At 64.0% G+C, this 19,266-nt stretch overlaps 1 protein-coding gene across 6 annotated transcripts in view; it reads right to left on the bottom strand.

Moving 5' to 3' along the window:
- Window positions 1-19,266, bottom strand: part of GNB1L (G protein subunit beta 1 like) — a 58,827-nt gene that overhangs the window by 7,259 nt on the left and 32,302 nt on the right. For all 6 annotated transcript variants that reach the window (XM_062182457.1, XM_062182458.1, XM_062182462.1 and 3 more), the window contains 5 exons: window positions 16,931-17,100; window positions 16,507-16,632; window positions 12,884-13,046; window positions 8,968-9,066; window positions 6,016-6,231 (listed from right to left, as the gene is read on the bottom strand). In XM_062182457.1, coding sequence (XP_062038441.1) covers window positions 6,016-6,231; window positions 8,968-9,066; window positions 12,884-13,046; window positions 16,507-16,632; window positions 16,931-17,073 — 747 coding nt within the window. In that variant the 5' untranslated portion in view covers window positions 17,074-17,100. The remainder of the gene's footprint in view (window positions 1-6,015; window positions 6,232-8,967; window positions 9,067-12,883; window positions 13,047-16,506; window positions 16,633-16,930; window positions 17,101-19,266) is intronic.

Raw genomic sequence — 19,266 nt, 5'->3', positions numbered from 1 at the left:
GGGCCCCTGCCTGGCGTACCCAGTGACTGTGAGAGGAGGGGACACCTGTGGCACGATGCCACTGCACAGGAAGCCACAGGAAGGGAAGTGCAGCCCCACCTTGGCCCAGCAGAGCCGGGGGCACATCTTTTTTCCCATTTTTTTAAAGCTCCTGGGGCCAGCTCTGTGGCATAGCGGGTAATGCCACTGTCTGCAGTGCTAGCATCCCATATGGGCGCCGGTTCAAGTTCTGGCTGCTCCACTTCTGATCCAGCTCTCTGCTATGGTCCAGGAATGCAGTAGAAGATGGCCCAAGGACGGGCCCCTGCACCCGCGGGGGAGACCCGGAAGAAGCTCCTGGTTCCTGACTTTGGATCAACCCAGCTCCCACCATTGTGGCCATTTGGGGATTGAGCCAGCAGATGGAAGACCTCTCTCTGCCTCTGTCTTTCAAATAAATAATCTTTTTTTTTTTTTAATTAAAAAAATTTTTTTGACAGGCAGTTAGACAGTGAGAGAGAGAGAGACAGAGAGAAAGGTCTTCCTTTTCCGTTGGTTCACCCCCCCAAATGGCAGCTACGGCTGGTGCACTGTGCCGATCTGAAGCCAGGAGCCAGGTGCTTCCTCCTGGTCTCCCATGCGGGTGCAGGGCCCAAGCACTTGGGCCATCCTCCACTGCCTTCCCGGGCCACAGCAGAGAGCTGGCCTGGAAGAGGAGCAACCGGGACTAGAACCCGGAGTGCCGGCACTGCAGGCGGAGGATTAGCCTAGTGAGCCGCGGCGCCGGACTTTTTTTTTTAAAGAAAAAGATCCACAGGTTTTTTTTTTGTTTGTTTGTTTTTTAAATCTACTTGGAAGGCAGAGCAAGACAGAGCTCTTCCGTCTGTGGGGTTCCCTCCCCAAATGCACACAACGGTAGGACTGAGCCAGGCCTCAGCCAGAAGCCCAGAGCTCCACCCTGGCCTCCCACGTGGAGGCAGGGGCCAGACCACTAGAGCTGTCACCGGCTGCCTCCCAGGCATGGTAGCAGGGAGCTGGGAGGGAAGTGGAGCGGCCGGGCTGGAAGCAGAGCTCGTGTACGGGGTGCGGGCAGAAGATGCCTCGTCCGGCAGGTGTTTTTAGGGGTATTCGGTTGTTTGAATGTTAAAGAGAACCACTGGATGATGACGTTCACTAATTTAACAGTGGGGAGAACTGTCTGAGTCTGGGAGGCAGAGCCGTCAACGGCGTTTGGCAGAACCCAGCACCCACTCACGCCTTGGGCTCCTCCGTGGGGGAGGGGGCAGTGGAGGCTCCCTGTCCACCTGCCCAGCACGGCCCTCCGCAAGGCAGGGTCTGGGCTGCTGAGAGACCTGCACTGCCTTCAGCCCCTTCATGCCCGCCGCTCTGGGGACAGCAGCCTCCCCAGAGGCCTGCGCCCCCAGCCCACTGCTCTCGGCCCATTGCCACCAACACTGTCTCCACATGCCCTGGGCGCTGTGCCTACCTCCTGTTTGTGCCCGGCAGGACCTGGCGCTGGGTCCACCACGCTCCCCGCCTGTGTGCGTCCTCTAGCAGCTGAATTGCCATGGTGCAGTGCGGAGCCCCGCCTGGGCGCCCCTCTCCACACAGGGCAAGACGGGGCCCCGGCTGCGAGGGCTGGCACACACTGGGGCAGGCTGGGGGCAGACACGGCCACGCGCCTGTGCGGTGGCAGTGGTGGGGAGAGGCACCTGCCTGTGTCTGCAGGCCCCGGAGGCCCTGCCCTGCCACTCAGAGCAGGCTGCTGTCGCACTGCCACCCTTTGCTCTCCTGCGTACTTTGCCCCTGGGCCAGGGGACCCCAAGGGGTCCCTCCCTGGGGTTTTCCTTCTTTATAGGAATGCACTGATGGCGTGATGTTTCCAGAGAGAAGAGAGCTGCTTTCGACCCTGCCATGGACACCCAGAGCCCAGGACAAGTGGGGGTTTGTGGCACAGCCCTGAGCCTAGGTCCCTGCAGGCAGAGGGTGGTGGAAGCACCCAGCCCCTGCCACGGGGAACAGGAGGGACGCCATATCCCACCCAGCTGCTGCAGGAAACAGGTGACAGCACAGAGGCAGAGCCGCCTGGCATAACTCAGCAAGAAGGGGAGCCCTGGAGGGCGAGTGATTCTCATGTGGATAAAGACCTGCACATGGGGCCGGCCCAGCGCCATGGTGTGGTGGGTAAAGCCACTGCCTGCAGTGCCAGCATCCCATATGGGCACCGGTTCAAGTCCCAGCCGCTCTACTTCCAATCCAGCTCTCTGCTATGGCCTGGGAAAGCAGTAGAAGATGGCCCAAGTCCTTGGGCCCCTGCGCCTACATGGGAGACCCAGAAGAAGCTCCTGGTTCCTGGCTTCGGATTGGCACAGCTCCAGCAGTTGTGGCCATCTGGGGAGTGACCCAGTGGATGGAGAACCTCTCTCTCTCCTTCTGTGTAACTCTGACTTTCAAATAAATAAATAAACTTTTTTTTTTTTTTTTTGACAGGCAGAGTGGACAGTGAGAGAGAGACAGAAAGGTCTTCCTTTTTGCCGTTGGTTCACCCTCCAATGGCCGCCGCGGTAGGCGCACTGCGGCCTGCGCACTGCGCCGATCCGATGGCAGGAGCCAGGTGTTTATCCTGGTCTCCCATGGGGTGCAGGGCCCAAGGACTTGGGCCATCCTCCACTGCACTCCCTGGCCACAGCAGAGAGCTGGCCTGGAAGAGGGGCAACCGGGACAGGATCAGTGCCCCGACCGGGACTAGAACCCGGTGTGCTGGCGCCGCAAGGCGGAGGATTAGCCTAGTGAGCCGCGGCGCCGGCCAAAACCTTTTTTTTTTTTAAATAGCATTTCAGAAAGACCTGTACATGCCCTGGGGAAGGAGGGGTGGGTACAAAGCTGGGCCACAGTGATGGTAGCCAGAGGAGTTGGCCCTGGGCCCTGTGGTCCCTGCCTGGCAGCCCCTGGTGACTGCTACTGGCGGGTGCTGAGTGAAGCGGGGGAGGCGCCTGCAGGCCACCCCCTGGCGCTGGCCCCCGCCCGCAGCCTCCTGCTCAGGCACACCCGGGAGGCAGCAGCGACAGCTCCAGTCACTGGGTCTTGGCCACCCACGTGGGAGACCTGGACTGAGTTCCTGGGTCCCAGCTCCAGCCCGGCCCAGCCCTGGTCCTTGGGGGCATTTGCGGAGCAAACCAGCAAATGGGAGCTGTCGGGCTCTCACATCAACTAAATGAATAAATAAGCCAGTGGATAAATGAGTGAAGGAATCAGCTAAGTGAAAGGTTTAACAGGCCGGGGAGTGGGTCGGCAGTGGCCGGTGCTGTGGTGCAGATGGGACCACGGCCCAGGGCGCCGGCCGTGGCCGGGCAGGGAGAGCCTCCGCTGCTCTGATCCTGGCCCGGGGCTGACGTGGGGTGGGGGAGCCTCATTATTACTTAAAGACCTAAAAATACCCCTGGCTGTAAATCAGTCCCGCTTCAAGGCGGCGGCTCTCGCGCCACGTGTGGGAGGGAGGCACAGGCCTGCGCGCCACCTGGGCCCGATGGCAGGCGCGGCCCGGGCCCCACGCTCACAGGAGAGCCACCTCGGGAAGACGGGCATGTGGCCGCGGCGTGGCTGGGTATCCCCCCCTTCCCTGCCCTGTCCTTGGCACCCCTGGGGCGCGTCCGGGCCAGGACGGCTTCCCGTCGCTGCCGCAGCCCCCGGCCCGGCCCGGGACCCTCTGGGAAGCATCTCTGGCCACCAGTGGCTCGCTCAGCGCATGACCTCAGGTGCCAGGAATGCACGGCACGGCCGCCATCTGGTTCCGATTACCCACGCTCCGCGGCGGGAACCTCACCCGCGGCTCTGCTCCCAGGGCCCGCGGGGGGAGGCTGATGTGGGCTCATTAGAGGCTTCGGCGGGAGGACACGAGGGAGGCCCATCCGGGCCCACGTGGCTCTCACAGCGCCGTGGGGCCCCCGTGGACGCTGAGGGCCTTGAGGCGGCCTCACCTGCCCCCAGGTGTCAGGGACGCCCTCAGGTGGGGTTTCTTAGCAAAGCTTCCTCCTTAAGGGCAGGGCCTCTGGGGCCAGCGCTGGGCATGAGGCCGGGTCAGGCGCACCGGGCTTGCACCCTCCCTCCCGGCACGGAGCCGTGCGCCCGCTTTGATGCGCCTCCCCCCTTTCCCCGGCTCTAACTTTCCGATTCATTAATTCCTGGTCCCCCTTCTGCTTTAACTTTTCGATTCATTAGTAAAGTAAAAGTTCGTCTCTGCACCGGAACGTGCCCATAAATTTCAGTCTTAAGTTCCAGCAGCTGTTTCCCAAACACACCAGGAGAGGCAGGGCGGATCTGGGCCGGGGCAACAGGAGGGCCCTTCCCCGGGGTCCTGGGTGCAGGCAGGGGATGGGGGCGAGGGGGAAGGCAGTGTGGCTGGGGCTGCAGCCCCTGGGGAGCCCTTAGGAAAGCTGCCTGGGTGTCCAGCCCTTGGCAAAGTCAAACCCACTGCAGGATAAATGCCAGGGAGCAGGGTGTGAGGGAGACACCCCCACCCCGCCGCCCGGCCGCCGCCGTGCCCACCTGGCCAGCTCAGCACCCCCACCCCCGCCCCGCCAGGCTCAGCACAGACTGAGGACTCAGCACCCCATTCAGCTTCCAGTTTGTGAAATGACTGACAGCTCTCTGCCTGGCCCCCACCTCCCACCTGGGGCCACCTTCTTCCCAGGTGGCGGCTGGGGAGCCCTGCCCCTCGCAGAAGGGCCTCCCTGGCTTCACACGTTTGACAACTGCCTGCCTGCCTGTCTCACCGATGGGCACACAGAAGCCCTCCCCTCCATTCAGCTCCCGGGCACCTTGCAGGGACCAGCCCCTCAAGCTGGCCCCAACTCCGCTGGGTGCAGCGCCTTCTCGGGCTGCCGCATCACCTTATGTCCCGGTGACCCCTGTCCCAGGATGACCTTGTGACAAGTCCCTCGGTTGTACCCCAGCCATCAGGATGCCCACAGGGCACTGGGGGCGCTCGGCAGCACCCTTGTCCCCTCAGCGTGTCCCCATTCTCACTGGGGGCCTTTCCATCCCTCCCTCCTTGGGGGCTGGCAGTGCCCACTCCCACGTGGGCCTGATGGCCAAAGCTAAGGTCCCTTCTGAGCTCCAAGCACCACATCTGCCAGGCAGCTTCTCCCCTTGGGGGCTGGCCTTGGCGTGGCCTGGCCCTCCACAGCCCACAGGCCCTGTCCTCGGCGCTCCAGGGCTGGGATCCCGGGGTTTACCACCCCCCACCTGGGTGCAGAGCTGTTTCCACTCACCGCCATGCTCAAGTCTCGGTCGTCTGAGGCTCGTGGCTCACAAGGAGGGTCTTCGCCCGCCCCCAGAGCCCACTCTGCAGCCAAGCCCAACCTCTGGGGGCCTCGAGACCCGGGATGCCCCAGCACCTCAGGGCCCGTGTGGCCTGCACCACCTCCAGCTACTCAAATGAGCCACGCATGCAGCCCGGCCACCCCGTGCCGGGCACCAGGGCTGCAGGCCCAGGCCTGGGCACCAGCACCCCGGAGCCAGGCCAGGCCAGGCTGGCTGGCAGAGTCCACAGGCATTGTGGGAAGATCTGTAGGCGCTCCCACTGGGCCCCGAGGCCTGCTGGGTGGGCGTTCCTGCTGCCTGTGAGCAGCAGCCTCCCTCGGGGCCTGCCCCCGCAGACCACCACAGGGGGCCTCGGCTCCATGAAGTCCCCCCTCCTTTTTTTTTTGATTAATCAGTTCCTCACTGAACAAATTCCTCTGAGTTTCCCACAAAGCGGCCTGAGCCCTCCTCAGGACTCTACGTGCCTTTTCGCTAGATGGACAAGACGTGACTGCTGCTAACCCGGGGTCTGCGAGAAACCCAAACCATGTGAACGGCCCGGCCGCGCCCACGCCCCCTGCTTCCTGTGCCGCCCGCGCCCGCCTCCGCGTGATGGATTAGCCGGGGATGTGCGCCGGCTCCTCTTCATGCCTAAATATTGTTTCAGCCTATCAGACTGTTAGTGCAGGGCAGGATGGATGGGGCCGGGCCCCCACCCCACCCCCGCACACTGACCTGCAGGGCCTGCTGTCCGTCCACGCTCCAGACAGCCAGCGCTTTCCCCGCCGAGCCTGAGACGCCCCGGGCCCTCTGGGGGTCGAAGTCAAGGCCCATGACCGGCTCCTCGTGGCAGGCGATGCGGCTGCACACCTTCCGCTCGGACACGTCCCACAGGGCCACCGATCCGTCCTCGTAGCCAGCCAGGAGGAGGGGGCGGGGGCTGGAGTCAGCCTGCCGGGGCGGGGCAGGCAGCAGAATCAGGGACCCCATCTCCAGAGCTTCAGGGTGAAGGGGCTCTGGGGCTCCTGCCTGTCCTGTGATCCCCACGTGGCCCCGGCAGCCATCAGCCCCAGAGACTCGGCTCCCTCACCGTGCAGCCGGCCAGGTCCCACTTGCCCCTTCCCTGCCTCTCATGCCCGGGGACCCGTGCTCCTGTATCCTCTCCCCTGGCCTACTACGCGGGTCACCTGTCCAGAGCCGCCAGCCAGGGGCATCCCGAGCTCCCTCCATGAAAAATGAACTTTCTGGGCCTTGTCAGCATGGCTGCGGAAGCCGCCCCCACTCCCCGCCCCCGCCCCGGCAGCCTGGTGTGAGCGGCTCTGCGGGGCCGTGCAGTCGTGATAAATGAGGGCCAGGGTCAGAGGGCTCCGTGCCCTGGGCAGACGCCTCGTTTATTTATCCTCTGAAACAGCCCCAGGAGAGGAGTGGGCTGGGACCCCGCGTCACCCTGGAGGAGGGCTGGGCGCAACCCGTGGCTCTGACGAGTGGACGCCGGGGCTGCCTGCAGGTCGGAAGGGGAGACTGAGGCTGGGCAGGGGGACCGACACGGGCACCAGCGCCTGCGTGTGGCCGTGGTTCACCTGCCAAGGCCAGAGCTGGTCCAGAGGCCGCCTCTGTGTGCCCGGACAGGGCTGCAAACCACGGTGCTCTGGTGACTTTGCCTTCACTGCGGGGCAGGAAGGAGGGCGGCTCCCCAGAGGGATGCGGGTGGTTGTTGTGCCTCCCTGGGTGCGCCTCCCCAGCGTCGTCCCTGACATGAGGACCTGCACCTACGTGCATGGGGCCCAGCCATGCTGCTGTGCTGTCCTGCCATGTCAGCCCCGAGCATGGGGACCCAGGATGCTCTCTCAGGCAGAGCTCAGGGCTCCCCAGACAGGGCTCCAGCGGCCGGCAGCTGTGCAGGGCAGGGTCGGGGCCAAGTACTCTGTCTGGATCCCAGCCACTGCCGGGACTCTGAAGACCTTGCCTGGGGCCCGGTGGGGTCTGTTACGCTACACAGTGGCTCGGCTCCCTTCACTGTGTTACCTTCCGCCTAGCCTGCCCATGCTCTCCTCCTGGTCTCCTGGGCCCAGGGGTCTGCTCACCACTGAGAGTGGCTCTGGCCAGGCTCGGTGTGAAGCCTGTGTGTGGCCTGTGAGCCTGATGCTCAGAGAACACCTGTAGTGGTGCCCAGCAGCAGCCGGCCCGGCCCTGAGGTCCTCACCTGCCCAACCCCACTCCCTGCTGGGGTCTCCCGGCCTCCTCCCAGGGACAGACGCTGCATTGCCAGTGTTTCTGGGGCAGGGGCTTTGAAGGCTGCAGCCTTGGAGACTCCTGACCGGAAGTGGCCCCATCTGCTCTTCTCTGGCCCCTCCTCCACTCCCTACGGAGACCCCTGTCCTTCAGCCTACAGCCCATAGTGGGAGGGGGTCCCACGGGGGAGCGGAAGCCACTTGCAGCAGGGCCTCTGCCAACTCTCTGCCATTCAACGCCGGCCGGGACGGCTGCAGGGACCTGAGACTCCGGGGCCGGGAGCCAGAGCCTCAGGCCGGGTCTCGTGTCCCCGACAGTCACCGCCTGTCCTCCTGTTGGCTGTGCTAATTACCCTGACAAGTTGGTACATCCCTTCCGACACATTTTTCTGCTGGAATTTTTACACGGTTGCGCAACACCACGGCTCCCAGGGTGTAGCCAGGGGCATCCGTCTGGCCCCGAGGCACTGTGGTCACCGCCCGCCTGCAGGCCCCAGGCCTGGACACACACCTGCTGGCCCAGGGGCTCCTTCAGAAGCCCCCCCGCCCCCTGCTCACCTCCACCAGGGGCAACACCACAGCCCCGGTTTAATTCCAGGTCTCCCTGGGGGAGGCACATCTGGCGTGGATCCCACCTGGCACACAGGCACCTCCGAGCAGCACGAGCCTAAAGCCCAACTCTTGGGAAGAGTTCAAAGGGCACTGGGGACAGGAGTCCCCTCCCCCACCCCTGGCCCAGCACCGGGTGGCTCTCGGAACTGGACAGCAGTAGGAAGACGCCCGGGAGGCAGGCAGGCAGGCGGGGGGCGGGGGGCGGGCAGGAGGCAGCGGGCGGGCGGGCGGGCACTCCGAGCCCAGCGCCTAACAGTGACTGAGCCTGGGATTCCCAGGACGCCGTTACTCTGCTGCCCGGACCTGACCCCAGGAGCTCTTGGTGACCTTGAACCCTGGACCCAGGCCAGCCATGCTGCCAGCCACCCCTGCCCCCGCCCCTCTATCCAGAAAGAACAGTCTAGAAAGATGGAAAACGGCTGTGGCTCAGGACGCCTGGGTGTGGCCGTGGGGTAAGCCATTGCCTTAAGCCCACTTCCGCCTCTAGGAGGGAGAGAGGAGAGCCATTCCCCAGCCAAGTGCGGACGCCCGGGCTCGCCGGGGCCGAGCTGGCACCGAAGGCACAGGCGCGGTCCCTCCAGAGAGCGGCCCCTGACTGTGAGGCCTGAAGAGGATGGGCACCCGCCACTGGGCTGCAGCTTCCAGCCAGGCCTGGCCCCTCTGGGTGATTTACAGGGGAGCCCCTTCTGCAGGCAGCAGCCCAGGGGGGCAGGGCGGGGGACATGGGCTGCCGGGGGTGGTGTGCACATGTTCTTGGAGGGGGTCCGGGGATAAATCAGACCCTGCATGGGGCATGACTCATGGCGGCGGCGGCGGGGGCGTGGCCGGCGTGCGCCCGCCTTACCTGCTGCAGCCTCAGGCACATGGGCATGCCCAGCTTGGCGCCCTGCTCCGGCTTCAGGGTGCACACCGACGTCTTGGATGGCATCTCCAGAATCCGAACCTGACGGTGAGAAAACAAGCCGATCTGGGCCGGTGCCAGGGCGGGCTGGAGTTGTGCAAACATGAGACTTTTAAGGCGATTAGCCAAGGCCGCTCTGAGTTTCTGTTCCCCTCCCCACGGGAGCCCAGTCTCCTAATTAGGACGCTGTGCATGGGGCTCCCTGCTCGCTTGCTCGCTCCTGGGGCCTGGGTGCTTGCTGGGTGATTGTGACACACGTGTTCGCATGGTGCCCGAGTGCCCGGCCCTCGGCGCTGGCTGCCTGGCAGCCGCCCCGGGCCTCTGGGTGGGGCTGGTAGGGCGCTGGCTCAGCTCGCTTGCCTCTCTCCGCTTCCGGTTCCTGCTGCAGGTTTCACATGGGGTGACCTCAGGCTTGTCCAACGGAGCAAGGACTGGCACAGCAGCGCCAGGGACCCCCCCAAGCTGGCCTAGGGAAGGAGCCCTGGCTTTCCCAGCACCCCCTGTGCCTGTGTCCCCTGGACAAGGGCCGTGGACCTTGCCCAGCCTGTCCTGTCCACCTGAGCTGTGCATGTGCTGATCGTCCCCAGGGGGACAAGCAGAGTCCCAAGGGGCAGACGCAGGTGCTGGAACGCCCAGACCAGAATCAGCCCCCAGCTGCGCTGTCCTGGGTCCCTGGGTCCCTGGGCTCCCTCCCTTCCCTTGCTGGGGTCAGGACAGCCCTCTTGCAGAGCTCTGAGAAGCAGGGGTTCCCACGAGGTGCGCTGCGGCTGGGCTGGCGTTGGTGTGGCTGGCTGGTCGGCTCCGCCAGTGCTCCGGGACTGGGGGTCTCTGCAGGCCCTGACCATCCCAGGTGGCAGTGATGGCGGCTCCCTGCCACTCTTGTGGCTGCACCCACGCCAACCACCTGGGACAGAAAGCCTGGCCAACTCTGCGCTCCCCCAGGATCGCAAACAAAGAGCCTGAGTTCCCAAGAGGTTGGGGCTGCTGTGTGGCCAGGTTGGGAGGCAGTGCCCAGAGAGCAGTGAGTGACTATGCGGGTGAGAGCCTCACTGCTCACTGGCCCACACAGGATGGGCCTGGGGCTGAGCGCTGCCGCCGGGCAGGGGCGGGGAGCTGAGGCTGCCCCTCAGCAGCACAGTCCTGCTGACCCCCGCCTCCCACAGCTGGGCCACACACTCCCCTGATGGCGGCGCTTCTGCCCAGCTTGGCTCACAGCTCTGACGGGCCTGCTGCAAAAAGTGAGTCCTGGAGTATGCCCACACGCGTGCACATGCATGAACGTGCACACGCACACATGAGCACACAGGCACGTGCACATACGCACATGCATACAAGCGCACATGTACACACGCCCAGATGAACACATGCACACACACACACATACAAGCACGTGTACACACGCCCAGATGAACACATGCACACACATACTGCACACACGCATATGAGCACGTGTACACACGCCCAGATGAACACATGCACACACATACTGCACACACACGCATACAAGTGCACATGTACACACACCCAGATGAACACATGTGCACAAGTGATGCACACACATGCATACGAGCACGTGTACACACGCCCAGATGAACACATGCACACACATACTGCACACACGCACACACATACGAGCACGCGTACACACGCCCAGATGAACACATGTGCACACATGATGCACACACATGCATACGAGCACGTGTACACACGCCCAGATGAACACATGTGCACACACATGCACGTGCCCAGAGATGCACACACACTGCGCACACACGCACAAGCACACAGACTCCCTGCCTTTCAGGCCCAGCACCCAGGGTGACTGAAGACGCCCACGGGCAACAACTGCGGCCATGGGATGAGGCTGTCCAAGGCTGTCACAGCCCTGGGACGAGGCGGCGACCAGGCGGGCCCGATGCGGTGGGGGCTGTCTGGGCACCTAGGGCTCCTCAGGGGAAATCGCTCAGGGAGAAGTTGCTGCACAGTGAAAGGAGACATGGGGAAGAGGACGTGCAGCCACCTGGGCAGGGAAGGGGCTGGGGGCTGGGGGCGGGGCTCTGAGCCTTTCCCTGCTTGCTGCAGGGGTCACAGTGGCTCTCTCACAGGACTCCAGCCGTGGTGGGAGGGGCCGTGGGCACGGGGGCGTGGCCCACGTGAACCCGAGTCCTCACGGCCACCTGGGGGGCTGGCTGGAAGTTCTGGGGAGCCTGGCTCATGGCCCGCAGGTCCCCGCGGTGGTGAGCACGGGCTCAGGGGCAGCAGGGGAGTGTGGAAACCAGGGCGGCCCTGAGGTCGCAAGCTGGGAGCTGTGCGGGGAGCCTGGGTGGCGGCACCTAGGGACCCTTCTGCGGGCAGCCCTGGCAGGCAGGCTGGTACACAAGAATGGGCCTCTGGGGTCAGGGGAGGGGCCGCAGAACCTCCAGTACCAGACCTGGGGGAGCCTGCCACCTGGCACCCAACTACACTCTTGCTTCCAGAAGGGAAGGAAGATGCTGGGTTCGGGCAGGTGTGGCCACCCAGAGCTCCGGGCACTGTCTGGGCACAGCCAGGGAGGCTTTTCCAGGGCCTGGTCCAGGCAGATTCCAGGTGGGACTGTGGAAAACAGCCCTTTTCCCTGGGGATGCCAAGGTCCCCACACCAGCAGCTCCTGGAAAATACAGATGCTTCCCGCACAGGCAGAGCCGCGGCCGGGAAGCCAGCCTGCAGCCTCCGGGGTGAGGGTGGGGGCAAGCTGACTGTGGGCCAGCACACGGAGAGCGGCCGGCAGCGCTGGCCCTGGCGGGCGGGGGCATCTCCAGGGTCTGGCAGCTCCCAGGGAGTTGGCACTGCTGGCTGCCACGGTCCAGGAGCAAACACGCCCCTTTCTCACATTAATAAAACTCAGAGCAGGTTTTTGGCAAACCAGCAAGAGAAGTGTGTGTAGCTCCTAATTGGCGATTTAAACGCAATCACGAGCAAATAAATGCCTGTTCCCGTCTCGTTATTTATGAATCTGCTCGAAGCCACGACGGCTCTTCCTGGCTGCGGGCCAAGGCGAGCCGTGCGCAGGGCCCTGGGCTGCCAGCTCCGGCGGAGCTGCCCTGCCCGAGCCGAGCCGACGCTGGCTGCAGAGGCTCTGGGCGGGTGCAGGAGGCCCTCCCTGGCCCCACTCCAGCCCTGAGGCAACAGTGAGCCGCACCCCTCCTGCTCCTGGAGGACGTGGCTTCCCCAGTGCCCAGGGCTATGGACACTGCTGTCCAGCCTGGCCCTTCCCATTGTCACCAATGCCTCTGGTCACTTTGGCCTGAACCCCACCTGCCAGTGATCCCTCAGCCCTGGTGTAGGCCCATCCACTGGATGCACCCCTGCCCACCTCCCCCTGGGGCGGCGGTCACTGCCATCCCTCACCCCTGCACCCCAGCCCTGACATGGTGCCTGTTGCTGTGCCCCTCCCTTCCCCACCCCAGCTTCACCAGGGCCTCCATCTCTCTCCCACCATCTCCTGCCCCTACCCAGAAGGCTCTTCCTGCTCCCCCAGTCCTCTGCAGACCTGGGCGGTCTCTCCCCATCCACTCCTGGTGGCCTTGTCCTTGGCACTGGGCCATCCTGGGCTGTTCTCTTCTGTGGGCGATGCCAGCCAGTGCCCCCTGAGCCCCTCCCTGATCCTCTCCACTGCCCTGGGCAGTGTGGGAGAGGGGAGATCCGAGGTGGGCACACCACCAGGGCCCAGCCAGCTGCTCACCCACCTCTGGAGGCCCCTGGAGCTGCAGTTGGGTGGCAGACCCCAGACCCCAAACTTGACCCCAGCTGCTCCCGCAGGGTCCTGTGCCGGTGGGTGCCCACCCCTACCCTGAGCGCCCAGTGGCAGGCTGGTCCTCACCTCATCACTGCCCTGGCCTGGCACGGCGAGCGTCCAGCGTGGCTGCTCCCCGGCCAGGATGGAGCTCCTGCAGAAGCCCACACTTTCCAGGGGCACGGAGTCCACGACGGCGTTCCTGCCCTCTGCCAGGCTCCAGAGGCACAGTCGCAGGTCCCGGCCCTGGCTGACAAAGCAAGAGGAGGCCGTGAGACTCCCATGGGTGGGCTTCGGGGCCTGTGTCTGCCGCCCCCTCCCCCCCAAGGCTGAGGGCTGGCAGGGACCATGGTTCCGGACACTAACTGCGGTGAGCACAGAGTCTTCGTGGATCAGGAAGTTCGGTTGAGGAAGGGCTTCTCTCTGCCAGGAGAGTTGGCATACAGAGCGCCCAAGGCCAGGCCAGGCAGCAGTCTGTGCCCGGCATGCTCTGCGGCATACACCCCACCTCCCACGGCCGCCACCGGCACCACAAGGTGCATGCCGTCGCGCCCTCCGCTCTGTGGCTGAGGCTGCAGCAACCCGGCAATCCCTCCCTCGGGGGAATTTCCCAAGTCAGCGGTTGCAGCAGCTCTAGTCACCACAGCCCAAACCGGAAACAGCTGGCTCGGCGTCGCCAGCAAGGCGTCCATCGGCAGGACGTGGCGGACCCAGGCCTGGCCATTTCCCCAGTAAGCCTGTTCTTCCAGTGCAGAGAGCCAATGGGAAGCCCAGGTCGGGGGCGCTGGTCCCCCCCCCCCCACGCACCACTGCCCAGGGCCCACTGCCTGCAGCTGTGGGGGATCCACAGACAACAGACTGCCGGCCTGGCTCAGCACTCTGCGGCTGGGTCGGGGGCGCCCACACACCCAGCAGCAGGGCACGCGAGCATGAGCGAGATGGACAGCGGGCAGCGGCAGGGTCGGCCGCGCTTCCCCAGGAAACCCGCTCCTGCACCCCTGCCTTCCTCAACGGCGAGGGCTGGGCTGGCTCTCTCCCCAGCTCGCCCTGCCTCCTGCCTCTGCTGACGTTCCCGGGGACAGGGAGAATTCAGCAGGAGTTTCCGAGGGGACGTCCAAACCGCAGTGCACACATGCACACGCGCACACACACACACTGATATCAGCCACACGGACACACACACACCTCTCCCATGGCCAAGGCCCCTCCCATACCCCGCCAGCTCACGCAGAGCCCCTCCACCCCACCCAGGCTCTGGCTTGCCTTCGCCTCTGCACAGCTGTGACCCACTAGGCGACGTGCTGTTGCTTAGCCCACCTCCCTTCTCTGGCTTGGTGTTGGGGGGAAACCATGGGTTTCCACGTGGGAGGCACAGCCCACCCTGCACCCTGGCCTGGAATTCTGCAGGCCGGCCATGGCTTCAAGAAACCTCACAGAGCTGGTGTCCCCCGCAAGACACAGGAGGCACAGGCCAAGACGGGAATTCGCCAAAGGGCCTGGCGGATCTGACTCCATGAAGACGAAGAATAATTCGGATCATTAGGCACTATGACAGAGTGGAAAACGCATGCCACTGTGCAGGGGAAACAGACTGGTGATGAAAAGCATCCACCATGTCCAGAATATACATTTAAAAAGAAAAAAAAAGACTCCTACTAAGAAAACAGCAGCTAATCCCGCAGAGAGGTGGGCAAGAGACGGAGAGGTAATGGGGGTTTATGCCATGGCCGACATGCCCCAGGGGACCCCAGCATGAAGTGTGGGTCACCCAGGATGCCTCTGACAGGAGGAGGTGAGATGTGGGCACACAGCCAGCAGGAGACACACAGCAAAGAGCAGTGTCCGGGATCGCGCGCAGCCACACACAAGGCCCCCAGGGGCGGGGAGAGGACCTCGTGGGAGAAGCAGAGTGCAGGGAAGCTGTGTCCTTTACGGCTCCATTTTTTTTTTAAAGGTTAAGGGGAAGAAATGGACAAACCCAGTCTAAGCTCTTCAGACACATCCAGACAGTAAAGCAAGAAGGAGAGGCTGGGACAGGAGTGGGGGTGGGGTACAGGCGATGGTTGGGGGAGGAGGTCCCTGGGTGCACATTCTGATAACACAATGGCCGTCTCTGAAGTGTGCTCCATTCAATAACAGAAAGAAAAAAAAAGGTGAAAGAAATGCCGAGCCAAGGTGGCTGTGGCAGGCACAGGTGCGGTGGGGCTGGGGGACATGAAAGCGCAGGGTTCTTCAAGGGCCACTCGGAGGGGCTCGGCGTGCAAACACAGCTGAGCGCTGAGCGCGGCCACGGCGGGCGGCCTCCAGTGCCCCGTAAACGCACCTGGCCATTGCGCACCTGCCGTCTCTGCCTGCGGAGCTGCTGACCCAGGGCCACCCCGCCTCCCACACGGCCCTGACCGGGAGCACAGACCCTGGAAGAACCCAGGGACCCCCAGACAACGCTCACCCTTTGCCACCTGCCAGCTATCTTCAGGTGGGGGGAGGGTACCACCTGAGTCTGGAACAGGAAGTGCTGTCTAGATGGGGTAGGGGCCAGACAGGCCTGGTCTGCTGGGATCTGATCCCCCGAGCCCAGGAACCCCAGGCGCTGGGGCTGGAGCGGAACAGGCCTGGCCTTCTGGAGCTGAGCCGGGAGGGCGGCAGCACGTGCCTGCTCCACATGGAAGTGTGCAGGCCCCCGGAGGGGCAGCAGCAGGCCAGGCAGCACCCTGGGCTCTGCTGGAGCTGCAGCCCAGCACCGGCTCCCAGGCAGAGCGCCTGTGTCTGCTCAGGTGCTTCTCGGCAGGCCCCTGCCCGGGGGCGCCGCGGATTCACAGATACCATGGGGGCCAGCAGCCAGCACCTGCCACACGAGCTGCCTCGGGACGGCCAAGGGCCCCAGAAAAGGGTGAGCTAAACGGATGCTGGGCCAGTGCCTACACAAGTTGATATCCAAGCGATCTGTGGGGGACAGGAAACACACACGTACATGCGTGTACACATGGGCACATGCACGCAGGCACCCTCAGAGGGAGCCTGGACCAGCAGAGATCACAGAGGATGCTGCAGGGAGCTGATGGGGAGCAGGACCCCTCACCACAGCTGCCCAGAACCACACTGAAGTAGGCCATCGTGGCGCAGTGGCTAAAGCCTCCGCCTGCAGTGCCCGCATCCCAGTATCCCATATGGATGCTGGTTTGAGTCCGGGCTGCTCCACTTCTGATCCAGCTCTCGGCTATAGTCTGGGAAAGCAGTAGAAGATGGCCCAAGTGCTTGGGCCCCTGCACCCACGTGGGAGACCTGGAAGAAGCTCCTGGCTCCTGGCTTTGGCCTGGCACAGCCCCGGCCATTGTGGCCATTTGGGGAGTGAACAAGTGGATGAAAGACCTGTCTCTCCTCCTCTCTCTGTAACTCTGCCTTTCGAATAAATAAAAAATTAAATCTCAAAACAAATAAAAAGTAGAGCATGGTGCCTGGTACCTCATGCGCTGTGGCTCAGTCACACACAACAGTGCTGAGAACAGGCAGGTGGGCCGTGCCAACCCAGGCAAGGGGCACACTCTGCTGTCAACCCTGCCCACTCCCCGACGCCACAGGGGGCTGCGAGGGGACATGCGGCATGGCCAACCTGGGTGGACCCTCTGGCCCCTTCCCCTCCCTGCCCCAGCCTCCAGCCACCAAGATGGAGCCACAGGCCTCCCTCAGAACTCCTGGTTCCCCGGACCCACCTGAGGAGCTGGTGCCCCCGGGGCAGCGTGTGCAGCCAGGTCACACACTGGCCCCCGTGGCCGTCCAGGGTGGCCTCGGGTCTCCGTGTCCGCAGACTCCAGATGTGCACCAGGCCGCTCTGACACCTGCAGGAGGCAAGCATGCATGGGAGGGGCCAACAGCTGATGGACGAGGGCGCTTCGCCTGGGGGAGCTCTAACCTCGAACCAAGGGCAAGACGGGCAGGATGCCACCCTCCCAGCCTCGGCAGCAGCCACTGCTCTCCAGAGCAGGAGGAGGCAGGGCCATGCAGACCCCAGGGGCTCAGTCGGCACCTGCAGCTCCAAGCAGAGCGCTCCAGGGCCCAGCGTGCCCATCGGGCTCTCGCTAGCTACCACCCTAGCCTCAGCCTTGCTCTGGGATCAGGCCTGACGCAGCTACTCACCCCGAGAAGAGGAGCGGGTGCCCCTGAGCCTCGTCAGCTCCGTGGAAGTGCAGGGCACACACTGCTGCCTGGCTGCCTCGGAGGACAAACTGGGGGTCTGGTGGTGGCGGTGGCAGCGGCGGCGGGTGGCCAGGGGCCGCCATGGCGGGCAGCGTGCAGACGCCTGGGGGCTGAGGGAGGATGTGTGAGTGCTGGCACACAGGTGTGTGAGACATTGCTCAGAGCCCCAGCCCTCCTGGGGTGCGGACAGAGAGGCAGGGTGGGGGAGACCCCTGCACCAGCAGCAGGGTGGCGCCATGAGCACCTTCTCCCAGCTGCTGGCCTCTTCTGATCCTGCTCCCAGTGGAAATCGGGGAGCCCTCCCTGGGTGCCAGTGGCCTCCCCTCCCCCCATCAGCCTCTGTACCCAACCAGCACCTCCCCAGGAGGGACAGCAGCATCCACACCTGTCCAGGCTGCTCTAGGGCTCCCTAGGGGGGCCCCCAGCCCCTGTCCTTGACGTGGGCAGGTCAGCTCCCAGGCACGCACGGATGAGGGGGGGTGTGGCGCCCCCTGGGCAGGAGGCGGAGGGGAGGCAGGCCCTCCACACTTGTGCAGCCAGCAGCCCCGCTGGGTCCTCTACCACCACAATCTGTTACAGCACTGTTAGCCTGTGTGCTGCCGCCAAGGAGCAGGCTGTCCAGCACACTGGTGTGTGGCTAGTCTGATCCCCTGGTCACTCTCGCAGGGCTGCTCCCCAGATCACGTGACCTTTGCTCAAGGCCTGCTGCATGGAGTCCACTCCACCCTGCAGCAGCGGCTCCCCAGTGTCCCCGCTGAGCACACTCCACCCACTGAATCCTGCAGCACCCCTCCTGGCACCCCCAAGGGGCCTGGGCCAGGAGCAGCCTGCTCTGAGGGCCACCTGCCAGCTGGGGTGGCTCAAAGACTAGGAGCAAAGATAGGCAGGAGGGGCAGGGGCCGAAGGCCAAGTGGAGGTGGGAGGGAGGGGCTCCAGGCTGAGGGTGGAGGCCACGCAGGTGCACAGGCAGGAGAGCATGGCCTTCCAGCGGGCACTCCTTCAGCCCCACCCACCCACCTCCCACACTACGTCCACCCCTTTCCCCACCTCTCCAGGGCAGACAGGCAGCAGCCAATGACAGGAGCACAGGGTTCCAAATGCCTAGGAGATGCCTGTCAAGGAGAATGGCTGGCGGGTTTCAAGCCACACAGAGCTCAGAGGGCAGGCGGAGCCGGGAGCCAAGTTCTGAGACCACCAGGGGCTCGAGCAGGGTGGACTGGGGAGGAGGGGGTGGCAGAGGCCTGGGGCCACACAGCAGGGGCCGCTCCTCCCCAGTGAGGAGGCTGTCCCCTGGTCTTCCCTGTATTCATGGTTGGGGTGCGGGAGAGTGTTTCTGCCTAACAGCCTCTCTCCCCTTTGGCTAAAAGCCAGAACTGACCCTCCCCAGATGCAGGGGCCGCCTCCTGCCAGCCCCAGCCCTGGTCGCTGAAGGTCAGTTTCCTGCAGGTGTCACCAGGCCAGGGCACCGGACGCTCCAAGGCTGCCCTCGGGCACACTAGCCTGGGGGACGCTGCCTGCCTGCGCTGAGCCTGCCAGGAGAGAGTGGTAGCTGGGCTGGGGCACAGGGCTGCAGGGCCCCACCCCAGGAGCCCCAGAAGGCAGGACCGGCTGATGCCCCTCAACTCAAGTCCAGGCTGGGGGCCTCCCACAAGGCTGGTGTGGGCAACGGAGTCTGACAACCACCCCCACAGGCTCCCACGTGCAGGCCAGACACGGCACACCCAGCACTCACACATGTGCCCATTTTACACCCACGCACGCCTACACACACACCTGTGTCCTCAGACAGGCACACACATGCTCATGACCACACGTGTGCAAGAGCTCACACACACACATACACACAGGGGCGGGGCCAGCCGAAGCCCAGCCCACACCTGCCACCTGCCTGCAGCCTGGCGGGAAGCTGCAGAGGCTCACGGTGAGGTGATGAAATCGAGGCCCCTGTATTGTCTTCCCCCAGGACGGCGGGGAACACACCCGTCACGTCGTTACAACAACCCCTCAACTCAGGCCAGAATGATGCATCGCCAATTAAGGCCTCCATCATTGCAAGCAATTAAAATAAACGCTTTATTTGAAAACTAATTAATTCTAGCTGCATATTTTTCCCATGACAATATCCTAGGAGTGCTTGATTTATGACACCTAATTATTCTTTATTAATCTAATTGAGAATAATCGCATTATCCTATCTCCCCTGGCACTGGGCCGCCCAGAGCAGAGGCCGCAGCCCCCGGGGCCAGGGATGTGCGGGACCCGCCTCACGGCAATGT

The sequence above is a fragment of the Lepus europaeus genome, chromosome 23, assembly GCF_033115175.1.
Source record: "Lepus europaeus isolate LE1 chromosome 23, mLepTim1.pri, whole genome shotgun sequence".
NCBI lineage: Eukaryota > Metazoa > Chordata > Mammalia > Lagomorpha > Leporidae > Lepus > Lepus europaeus.
The sequence above is the reverse complement of the archived record's forward strand: the minus strand, read 5'-3'. Positions and strand labels throughout refer to the sequence as shown.